General features: G+C 45.6%; 1 protein-coding gene across 2 annotated transcripts in view; it reads right to left on the bottom strand.

The window, feature by feature from the left end:
- Positions 1–12,521, bottom strand: part of LOC116955861 (limbic system-associated membrane protein-like) — a 768,583-nt gene that overhangs the window by 45,322 nt on the left and 710,740 nt on the right. For both annotated transcript variants that reach the window (XM_076053714.1, XM_076053713.1), the window contains one exon: positions 341–466. In XM_076053714.1, coding sequence (XP_075909829.1) covers positions 341–466 — 126 coding nt within the window. The remainder of the gene's footprint in view (positions 1–340; positions 467–12,521) is intronic.

Genomic DNA, 12,521 nt, shown 5'->3' with positions numbered 1-12,521 from the left:
GGGGGGCTGGGGGGTCTGTGGGGGGCTGTGGGGGGGCTGGGGGGTTTGTGGGGGGCTGGGGGGTCTGTGGGGTCGTGGGGGGGGGGGGTCTGTGCGGTGTGTGTGGAGGGGGAGGGGTGATGAACACCAGGGTCTTGAGCTCACACAAAGACAAAGGGTCCCTCCCGTACGGGGCAAGCGTCGCTCGCGAGCGCGGCTACAATGGCCGGCACTGTGGCACACGAGGGGTTGTGCGTGGCGAGCACCAAGGACAAAGGTCCCCCGTGTGGCCTAAACACAGACCGTTGGGGTCAAGTGCTGTTAGCCCCCTCTCGCCCCCATCCCCACCCGAACGCGTTACCTGCAGGTGAGAGGTGTCTCCAGGTGATGACGGGCTCAGGGCGCCCGCTGCCCCCGCAGAAGATGGTGACGTTGGCGCCTTCATTGACCGTCACGTCGCTCGACACGTTGGTCACTTTGGGGGGCACTTGGGGTGGTGGTGGTGGTGGTGGGCGGGGGTTGACGGGTCACAATGAGAGACAAGAGACACTGAGAGAGAGGCACTGTGAGACTGGGATTTCAGTTATGCTTTCCCATGTTGCACCAAGGTTAGGCAGCTTTAGCAAACAATCATTAACCCCCCCTACCCTTTTGTCGTTCGCAATGACGTAAGTGTACGTCATCAGTTCTTTCTTCCGATTACCAATCCGATGACGTAAATGGACGGAATCAGTTTTTTTTTATTTTATTTATGATTGATTCCGTTGCCACGACGTACACGGACGTGATCAGTTTTTTTTTTCTCTTCCAGTTCCATTACGATGACGTTTCGTGCACGTCATCGGCACGGAACCCAAAGCAAAACTATAGGTACGTCTTCAGGTCGGAAGACGTACCGAGGCTCCCACAAGACCATGCGGGTAGGCGGGGGGGGGGGGGGGGGGTATGGGTTGAAGGACGTGTGGGACCAATTTGGCGCGGGTATCGTAGAATTTCGGCGCCAAACGTGACCCACCGCCCCTGCAACTTGCAGACGTCACAGAACGGGAACGGGTGAAGGACGATCCCTCGCCCACGGGGCGGTTTGCGACGCTCGCGAAGCTCCGCGCGGATGGATTCAACGATCCGTTGCGGTGGTGATGGAGGCGTGCATCACTGTCCGTCGATTCCAATGCGGCCGATTGCTGCGCCATGATCTCGCGAAACTTCCCCTCGGCTCAACCCTACACCACCCCCTCTCTAGATGAAGCTTCCCATCCAGAGTGCCGAGCAGGCTGAGCCTCCTTGCTTAGCTTCGGAGGACTGTGCGTGCGCGTTGAACGTTGAACCTCTTTCGGAACCCGTGCTTATCGGAGGTGGCGGGTTCTGAGAGTGGCGATTGTGGGTGACGTCGTTACGTATACTATAAACTATTTTTTTAATTATTCTTTTATTTTTTTTTAACCAGGTAAGGCCTCGCCATGAGCTACGTAGCTTCTTTGTTGATGAGCTCAAAGAAGTGGCTTATCGTCCCCTGGAAATTTATAAAATACGCATGTTGTTGATTCTACATGGGGAGGGAAAAAGCCGAAGGACCCGGAGAAAAATCCACGTGGCCACCGGGTGAGAGAGAGAGAGACGCAAACTCCAAATGTACAACAGGTGTAAGGTTTGGGATCGAATCGACGACCTCCTGTGTACCAGGCAAGGTAGTTAACATCTCCTAGCCACCGTGATGATGATGATGATGGAGAGAGACACGCAAACTCCCAGTATACAACAGGCGTCAGGGTCGGGATCGAACCCATGCTTCCTGTGTACCTGGCGAGGTAGTCAACATCTCCTAGATACCGTGATGATGATGATGATGGAGAGAGACACGCAAACTCCCAGTATACAACAGGCGTCAGGGTCGGGATCGAACCCATGCATCCTGTGTCCCTGGCGAAGTAGTCAACATCTCCTAGATACCGTGATGATGATGATGGAGAGAGACACGCAAACTCCCAGTATACAACAGGCGTCAGGGTCGGGATCGAACCCATGCTTCCTGTGTACCAGGCGAGGTAGTCAACATCTCCTAGATACCGTGATGATGATGATGATGGAGAGAGACACGCAAACTCCCAGTATACAACAGGCGTCAGGGTCGGGATCGAACCCATGCTTCCTGTGTACCAGGCGAGGTAGTCAACATCTCCTAGATACCGTGATGATGGTGATGATGGAGAGAGACACGCAAACTCCCAGTATACAACAGGCATCAGGGTCGGGACCGAACCCATGCATCCTGTGTCCCAGGCGAGGTAGTCAACATCTCCTTGATACCGTGATGATGATGATGGAGAGAGACACGCAAACTCCCAGTAAACAACAGGCGTCAGGGTCGGGATCGAACCCATGCATCCTGTGTCCCAGGCGAGGGAGTCAACATCTCCTAGATACCGTGTCCCGAGAGACGTATTGCATCGTCACGCGCGATATCGTCAGCAGTCGGCAGGGAAGAAAAAAACATCTCCCAAACGAAGATCTTCAACAATGCTTTACACTCCGAAAATCGTGAAAATTTGCAAAATTCCTTAAAATCCTGAAAATTCCTGAAATGCCTTAAAATCCTGAAAATTCCTGAAAATCCGCGAAAATCCTGAGATTCGCAAAATTCCTTAAAATCCTGAAAATTCTTCAAAATGAAAAAAAAAATTCCTGAACATTCCTGAAAATCCTAAACCCCCCTCCTCCACCACAAAAAAAATATTTTGGGGAAAAGACGCTACACCCTCTCTGCTAATGCGAAGTGTGAAGATGATTAAGCTTGGCACAAAACAAAACCCCGCCATCACCCCCAAGTATGGTGCGCGTGTCAAACCGATGTCACCACTTCAAAGATAAGGGTCCCCCCCTCCACCCACCCACCCACCTCCCACGTGTAGCCTGAATCAGACTGTTGGGGGCCAAGTGCTGTTCGTAGCGAGGAGAAGCAGCGATGTGGCACACGAGTGGGGGGGGGCAGCACCGGAGACACAAAGACAAAGATCCCCCGTGTAGACTTAACAGACTGTTGGGGCAAGTGCTGTTAGCGAGCAGCACCTGTGAAGGCCGGAACGGCACAAGAGGAGGTGGGTGGCCAACACCACGCCCGACCGCCTTTGTCTCCCCATTGGCGATGTTTTTATCTACCGCACCAGGTACTCGTTTGAGGCTGAGTCGACCTAGGGGAGGCCCAGTACCGGTTCGGATAATCGTCAACGTTGGTGTTGGCCGTGAGTGGGGCGAGTCGCAAGGAGACTTCGACTCGGCGGAGAACCGCACCGAGGACAAATCGCAGCAACGCCAGGAGTCTGCCGAGGGGATTAGATCGATAAAGCCTGCCAACATTCCTGGGAGTCTCAACGGTACACATGGGGAAATATCAGCACATCCCTCCCTGCCTGCATCCTTGCATCCCTCCCTCACCTCACCTCCCTCCCTCCCTCCTCTCCCTCCCTCCCTCCCTCCTCTCCCTCCCTCCCTCCTCTCCCTCCCTCCCTCCCTCTCCCTCCCTCCCTCCCTCCCTCCCTCCCTCTCCTCCCCTCCCTCCTCTCCCTCCCTCCCTCCTCTCCCTCCCTCCCTCCCTCTCCCCCTCCCTCCCTCCCTCCCTCCCTCCTTCACCTCCCTCCTTCCCTCACCTCCCTCCCTCCCTCCCTCCTTCACCTCCCTCCCTCCCTCCTTCACCTCCCTCCCTCCCTCACCTCCCACCCTCCCTCACCTCCCTCCCTCCCCCCCTCCCTCCTTCCTTCACCTCCCTCCCTAACCTCCCTCCCTGCCTTTTTGGTTTCAACATTTTCGCCTATTATGGCCGTTTAAAGTACGAACCCTCCCCCCCCCCCCATAACAAGTTCACACCTTTCCCCGTGTCATATAAGTCCCATCGAGTACTAGCTGCGCGTTCACACGCACACACACACAGCGAAAACAAACGAGCTCCCTCTCTCTTCCTCGAATTCCGTCAAAAATAAATCCGACTCAACGGCAGCCGAATCTCGATTATCAGCCCAAATCGATCGTCTTGCAATGAACAGTTGCGCGCCATTTCCACTCGTGGACATGCGCATGGCCGAGTGACACACGGTGCTTAGGCAAAAACGCAATCGCCACGCGCCCCGGTTCATCCGAAAAGTCCACGCGATCGCCCCCTCTACAGTACAGTAGTTGCAATATCTTTGCACAACGGTGGGTGGCGGAGTTTGATTGAGGTCGATTGCGCGGTGGCTCCGCTCGGTGGGTCGGAGTCTTCCGCTGGGCGGGAGCCAGGGAATTGTTACCATCACAGGGCACGCCCCATCGATCGGTAGATCGGTCAATCGGTCAATCGGGGTCGATCGTTCGTTATTTTTTTTGATGATGATGACGATGGTTACATAGACGGGGTGCTTCAAGTTGTGTTCGAACACTTATACGGGACCATCGTCTTTAATGGAGAAAGGATGGGATAATAATACGCCGTTGCACGATAACAAATGTAACGTTAATAGCTTCAAAAAGCCGACGAGCCTGCCGCTCATAGTAATAGGTTTTTACCCTTTTAACTGGCACAAAAACTGACACCTTTATTCAAGGCATCATGTTTGCAATAACCACAACACAAGCAGTCAAAATGCAAACAAAAGAGACAACTCTGATAATAATATGCACTGTCCTTGAATTTGATTGGTCCACACCCGAGACAGATTGTCTTAGAGCCTAGTCTCCACTGGTGTTGGACCAGATGACGCCAAAAGGCGTACAACTCAAAAACAGCGCACTATCAGAGTATTGAGGGCTCGGGGTGAGCATTAACATTATGAGACCTCCTTTGCCAGTAACAAGATATAGGAATAGGTTTGACCCTTTTAACTGGCACAAAAACAGACACCTTTATTCACCATCGTTGTCAACACGTGGCCCTGAATCGTCTCCACGTGGTCTGCAGAGCCCGGAGGCAGCAGCACATGTCACGTGGTATCGTTGCACATTCTCGGAAGTGTCAACATTTTTTCGAAGCATCGTGTGTGTATAAATATCCCAGGGTGTCCTATGAGTCTGCAACAACAGGAATAGTGTGTAGTGTAGCGGTTAGCGCTACGCTGCGCTATGAACCTGGCGACCCGGGTTCGATTCCCGCTCACGGCCAACACCAGTGACGATTATCTGAACCGGTCCCGGGCCTCCCCTAGGTCGACTCAGCCTCAAATGAGTACCTGGTGCGGTGTGTAAACATTGCCACTAGGGAGACAAAGGCGGTCGGGCGTGGTGCTGGCCACCCACCCTCCTCGTGTACCGTTCCGGCCTTCATAGGTGCTCGCTAACAGCACTTGCCCCTACAGTCTGTTAAGTCTACACGGGGGATCTTTGAAATATTCCAGGGTGTCCCATGAGTCTGTAACAACAGGGCTAAAGTGTAAGTGGCTGGCGGTGTAGACCCAGTCAGTTCAATTCCACAGCGACCTCCCCCACCCCCCACCCCACCCCCCGACTCAGATTCGCTACGAGTAGGATTGTCTGGATTCGTTCTTCCTTACTCAGAGACATCTTGGGCCTGAATTTTGATTTAAAGCTTTCGTGACTGCAGTAATTCATATTCTTAGCTCTTTTTGCGGTAAAGTCACGTTGAAGGGAAACAATACAGTAATAAAATACATATAAAACAATAAAATTCTCACGACGTTTCGACCATAACACAAATGGTCATCATCAGGTGTTGGTTTTCACACCTGATGATGACCGTTTGTGTTATGGCCGAAACGTCGTGATAATTTTATTGTTTTTTATATATATTATTATTATTTTATTGTTTCCCTTCAACGTGACTTTATCGAAAGAGCTAAGAATAGATCTTGGGCCTGCAGAAACAAAACAGAATCACGGACCACCCCCTGTATATATATTGTGCTCGATCATCCACGGCTTTTGAATTATTTGTGTAACAAAAAATAAATATTTATTTTTTGTTCCTGGGTAGTAAGTGTAATTTCCTAATGGCTTATGCCTCAGAAGTACACAACGAACTCTTTGGTTCTATTCGGTAAAGTCACGTAGGTAAAAAATAAAGCAACAAAAATCACGACGTTTCGGCCACAACAAAAGCGGCCTTCATCAGGTGAAGGGACCAGACTATCTCGAGGACAGCGCTGGAGTGAAAACACAGCCAACGCTCAGACCGCGGACCTTTAAGCTGTGTGCGAGGAAACAAGGTGCCTTGACAAAGGAATTAGAAAATTATCATTTGATTGGCCGACTTAGCATGATGAACGGTGTAGAGGTGGTGTACATGCGGGTGAACATGCCGGTTGGGGGAGGGGGGGAGTTTACCTATTGATGGTGTGAAAAGGGAATTTTTAAGAGCAGCGAAAGTTTGGGGTACCACTACTTGAAAAATATACTGTACCATTGAAAATGTAGTTTAATGTTCGGTTCGATTTAGAACATCTTTCCAATGGTTGCTATTATTCCCCACAAACTTTGCTTTTATGAGCAGGACAGTGCTATTTTGAAGTGTACCTATTTTGAATGAGAGAACGTCGTGTGAATTTGTGTCGTTCCTTCACGCAGAGTCCTGGTCACAAAAGCAAAATTTGTGCTGAATAATATCCATTTTTTTATACTTTCGAGGCACACGCAATTAGAAAATAACGCTTACTATCCGGGAACAAGAATGGTGTTCATCTTCTTTGGTTCTTTCGGTAAAGTCACCACGTAGAATGAGAATAAAATAATAAATTGATAAAATAAAATAACACAATAATATTCTCACGACGTTTCGGCCACAACACAAGCGGCCTTCATCAGGTGAAGGGGACGAGACTGTCTGGAGGACAGCGCTGGATAACTGGAGTTAACTCCAGTTATCCAGGAGGACAGCGCTGGATAACTGGAGTTAACTCCAGTTATCCAGCGCTGTCCTCCAGTTAACTCCAGCGCTGTCCTCCAGTTAACTCCAGCGCGGTCACGTGGGCCCGCACGTCAAGATGGCTCTGCCTAGCAGTTTCGATGGTGGTGGTGATGATGGTGGTGGTGGTCACAATGGTGATGATGATAGTGGTGATGAATGATGGTGGTGGTGTTGGTGGTGATGATGGTGGTGATGATGGTGGTGATGATGATGATGATGGTGGTCACAATGGTGATGATGATAGTGGTGATGAATGATGGTGGTGGTGGTGGTGGGGGTGCTGATGATGGAGGTGATGATGGTGGTGATGATGATGATGATGGTCACAATGGTGATGATGATAGTGGTGATGAATGATGGTGGTGGTGATGTTGGTGGTGATGATGGTGGTGATGATGGTGATGATGAAGATGATGGTGATGATCATGATGGTGATGATCATAGTGATGATGACGATGATGGTGATAATGGTGGTGATGATGATGGTATTTGGTGATGATAATTATTGTGATGATCATGATGGTGATGATCATAGTGATGATGATGATGATGGCGATGATGGTGATAATGGCGAGGATGATGTTGCTTACCCTATCCTCCTTCACCCTGCACAGGTGTCCAACCACCTCACTACCTCATCATCCTCCTTTTCCCAACCTCCAAGTGGATTAGCCCATCCTCCTCTAAAGGTCAAACATCTCACCCCCGTATAGCCCTTAATAGACTGTTGGGGCACGTACTGTTAGTAGCCAGGAGCAGCACCCTATGAAGGAAGGCACTGTGGCACACGAGGAGGTGGATGGCCAGCACCAGTAGTGTATAGTGTAGTGTATAGTGTAGTGTATAGAGTAGTGTATAGTGTAGTGTATAGTGTAGTGTATAGTGTAGTGTATGGTGTAGTGTATAGTAGTATAGTGTAGTGTATAGTAGTGTAGTGTATAGTGTAGTGTATAGAGTAGTGTATAGTGTAGTGTATAGTGTAGTGTATAGTGTAGTATGTAGTGTAGTGTATAGTGTAGTGTATAGTGTAGTGTATAGTGTAGTATGTAGTGTAGTGTATAGTGTAGTATGTAGTGTATAGTGTAGTATGATGTAGTTTAGTGTATAGTGTAGTGTATAGTGTAGTGTGTAGTATATAGAGTAGTGTATAGTGTAGTGTATAGTAGTGTAGTGTAGTGTGTAGTGTTGTGTATAGTGTAGTGTATAGCAGTGTAGTGGATTTAACACGTAGGCTTTCGCGACCAATATTTTTCAAAATAAAGTTTTTTGGGTTAGATCGCGTTTTTTATAAATGTGTCACAACCCTCCACCATCCGACACGGCCAATCAGTATTGGTTCTTTCGGTAAAGTCACGTTGAAGGGAAACAATAAAATAATAAAATATATATTTTTTACCGAAAGAACCAAGAATAAGATTAGTAATCAGTTAAATGTTATGATTAGTAATCAGTTGTAGATTAATAATTAGTTGTAATGTGTATTATTTAATAACTGAACCCAATCACTATACCCAATATAACAATTAACTGATAACTAATTTATCATATAATTACAATAACCCCCGCCTCCCCCTTCGCCACCTCTGATTTCTACGACTGCTGTCAGTTGTATTTGGAAGCATTTCACATTTCTCTGATGTTCTTTAAGTCTCGTGCTGATCATTCGCCCTGTTTGCCCAACATAGCACTTGCCACAAGTGGAGTAAATCCTGTACACACCTTCTGTTGATAGCGTCGGAAAATACATCGTTTGTACCAGATATTAATTTCTGTATTTTATGAGCCGTGACAAATCTGACTCGGATGTTTTGTTTTTTTCCAAACATCTGGCTAGTTGATCAGTTACTCCCGCAATGTAAGGTATTTTGATCGTTTTAATTACTTGGGCAGTTTCAATGCTCTTGTTATTTGACTTGGTTTCGGCATTCAATGCCCTGTTGATTTGTACATCATTGTAACCGTTCATTTGCAGCGCTTCTTTAACTTGTTGAACTTCACTTCTCAGACCGTCACCATCTGACACACTTTCTTAGCACGATGAGTGAGCGTCTTGATAAGAGCAGATTTCTGTGCGGGGGTGATGGTGTGACTCTGCATTCAGATGGGCGTCAGTATGCGTTTTCATTCGGTAAACACCGCGTGTTATTTTACCATTTAGACCCCATTCGAGCAGAATATCCAGGAATGGTGGACTTCTGTCAGCTTCCACTTCCATGGTGAACTGGATGGATGGGTTTTGCGAGTTGAGATGATTTAGACATTCGTTTAGTACTTCTTGGCCGTGTGGCCAGACCACCAATGTGTCATCCACATATCTAAACCAAGCAGAAAGCTATTGTTTTTGTTTCAAAACTTTCCATGAACAAATTCGCTATCACAGGACACAAAGGAGAGCCCATTGCTGCTCCTTCCTTTTGTTTATAGAAGTCACCTTGCCACAAGAAATAGGTGTTCTTTAAACAGCGTTCAGCTATGATAATGGGGGTTTCCCCCTTTTTTTCTGGCAATAAAAACTGAAACCTTTTTTTTACAAGGAATCATGTGGTGCATTAACCACAATACTTGTAGTCAAAATGCAAACAAACAAAAAAACATACTATGATAATATATGTGGCATTGTCCTTGAAACTGATTGGTCCACACCAAGGGAAGAAATTGTGGTTAATGCAGTAAACATGAATGCTTGTATAAAAAAAGGTTTCAGTTTTGTTGCGAGAAAAAAGGGGAAAAACCCTGTTATTATATTTTGGTACTGGCAAAGGAGTGTCTAATATTTGAAGTGTTCAGCCAGCCATGGGACATCTTTGGCTAAACCTTTTTTCGTTACCAGTGTTGAGTAATTTTATTGACTCGTTTGGCCGGAACGCTCGTGAACAGAGAGGTCACATCAAAACGTACAAGAATATCATTCGGGTTAAGCTGAATATCTTTGATTATATTAACGAGATGTTCAGAGTTTTTGATGAAACGAAGAGGTCCTACGGATGTAGGGCTGTGTTTGTTGCGTTACGTATTGTGCTAATTCGTACGTGGCAGAGCCTGTTGTATTAACTATATGGGTCTTAATGGGACATGAGGTTTGTGAATTTTTGGTAGCCCTTAGAGTCTTGGTGGATTTGATGCCCTGGCGGGTTTTGAAGATGCATTTATATATTTATGCGATCTAACCAACCCCCCCCAAAAATCATCTATTATGGATGATATTGGCCTGTAGATGTCTAGGAGTGTATGATATTTTTTATTATTTTTTCTATCTACGTGGCTTTACCAAAATACCCAAAGGATATGAATAGGAAGCCTACGTGTTAGAGTGTATGTGTATAGTAGTGTATAGTGCAGTGTATAGTGTAGTGTATAGTAGTGTATAGTGAGGTGTGTAGGATTATATAGTGTTGTGGATAGTAGCGTATATTGTAGGTTATAGTAGTGTATAGTGTAGTGTATAGGATTGTATAGTGTTGTGTATTGTAGCGTATAGTGTAGGGTATAGTAGTGTTTAGTAGTGTATAGTGCAGTGTATAGTGTAGTGTATAGTAGTGTATAGTGATGTGTATAGGATTGTATAGTGTTATGTATTGTAGCGTATAGTGTAGGGTATAGTAGTGCATAGTGTAGTGTATAGTGCAGTGTATAGTGTAGTGTATAGTAGTGTAGAGTGAAGTGTATAGTAGTGCATAGTGTAGTGTCTAGTAGTGTAGAGTGTAGTGTATAGTAGTGTATAGTGTAGCATATAGTGCAGTGTATAGTGTAGTGTATAGTAGTGTAGGGTGTAGTGTATAGTAGTGTAGAGTGTAGTGTATAGTAGTGTATAGTGTAGTGTACTGTGCAGTGTATAGTGTAGTGTATAGTAGTGTAGAGTGTAGTGTATGGTAGTGTATAGTGCAGTGTACTGTGTAGTGTATAGTGCAGTGTATTGTGTAGTGTATAGTAGTGTAGTGTATAGTGTAGTGTAGTGTATAGTGTAGTGTATAATATTGTATAGTGTAGTGTATAGTAGTGTATAGTGTAGTGTATAGTACTGTAGAGTGTAGTGTATAGTGTAGTGTATATTGTAGTGTATAGTAGTGTATAGTATTGTATACTGTATAGTGTAGTGTATAGTGTAGTGTATAGTGTAGTGTGTAGTGTTTTGTGTAGTGTATAGTAGTGTATAGTGTAGTGTATAGTGTAGTGTATAGTGTAGTGTATAGTATTGTATAGTGTAGTGTATAGTGTAGTGTATAGTGTAGTGGATAGTGTAGTGTATAGTGTATAGTATAGTGTATAGTGTAGTGTATTGTAGTGTATAGTATAGTGTATAGTGTAGTGTATTGTAGTGTATAGTGTAGTGTATAGTGTAGTGTATAGTGTATAGTGTAGTGTATAGTGTAATGTATAGTGTAGTGTATAGTGTAGTGTATAGTGTAGTGTATAGTGTAGTGTGTAGTGTAGTGTACAGTGTAGTGTATAGTGTAGTGTATAGTAGTTTATAGTGTAGTGTATAGTGTAGTGTATAGTGTAGTGTATAGTAGTGTATAATGTAGTGTATAGTGTAGTGTATAGTGTAGTGTGTAGTGTGTAGTGTAGTGTACAGTGTAGTGTATAGTGTAGTGTATAGTAGTTTGTAGTGTAGTGTATATTGTAATGTATAGTAGTGTATAGTGTAGTGTATAGTGTAGTGTATAGTGTAGTGTAGAGTATAGTGGAGTGTATAGTGTAGTGTATAGTGTAGTCTATAGCACCGCCTGTGTCTCCCCAGTGGCGATGCGTACTACACACAGCACCTTGTACTTATTTGAGGCTGAGTCGACCCACGGCAGGGCCCAGAACCGGTTTAAACAAAGGCAAAGATCCCCCGTATAGCCTGCAACCGAACTGGTCAGGGCAAGTTTTATCAACGAGTAGCAGCAGCAACCTATGAAGTCCGTCACTGTGGCACCCGAGGGGATGGGGTAACCAGCAACCGCTTCCAACCACAGCGCTTGCCTCAATAGTTTTTATTTTGTATTATTTACACGATTTTTTATTTAACTCACTCTGTTGTTGTTGTATCCTCAAATATTGTAACTCAATTTGTACCCACTTCCCAATGTGGTATGGACTGCAAACTTAGTTATACTTATGTCATGCTGATGGCAATACTATATTCTATCATTAAAACATATTTATATATTTTAAACATCCTATTTTATATGTAAGATGTTTCGGCCTTGGGTCTGATTGTCCACGGTCAACTGACGTTGGCTGTAATTGCCCACGGTCCACTCACGTTACGGCCCACGCTTTTATTTTTAATCAGTTTAAACAAGAGTATAATAAACATGTATAATGCAAAGTACTTGAACAGAAAAAAAAACAAATATTCTTAACTTTTTAGTACATTTCATAAAAGCGTGTTTTAAAAAAATATAAAGTTTTTGTTAAATATATATACTTAAGACTACATGATGGGGGAGTATCTTTGTCTTTGTGATCAACACCACGCCTGGCTCGCCTTTGTCTTCCCAGCGGCGATGTTAACTACTGCTACGACACACAAACAAGCCCCCACAGCAGAGAATCATTCGCGTATGAACCAATAACGATGGCGATTGGTTCCACGGAACGGGTCGTAAAAACGATTAGTTAGTTAAGCGAGTATGGGTAGGGACCTACCCAGACTCGGTCGCCAGCAGCA

This window comes from Petromyzon marinus, chromosome 62, assembly GCF_048934315.1.
Source record: "Petromyzon marinus isolate PM22_M1 ecotype Great Lakes invasive population chromosome 62, UKy_Petmar_22M1.pri1.0, whole genome shotgun sequence".
NCBI classification, from domain to species: domain Eukaryota; kingdom Metazoa; phylum Chordata; class Hyperoartia; order Petromyzontiformes; family Petromyzontidae; genus Petromyzon; species Petromyzon marinus.
The sequence above is the reverse complement of the archived record's forward strand: the minus strand, read 5'-3'. Positions and strand labels throughout refer to the sequence as shown.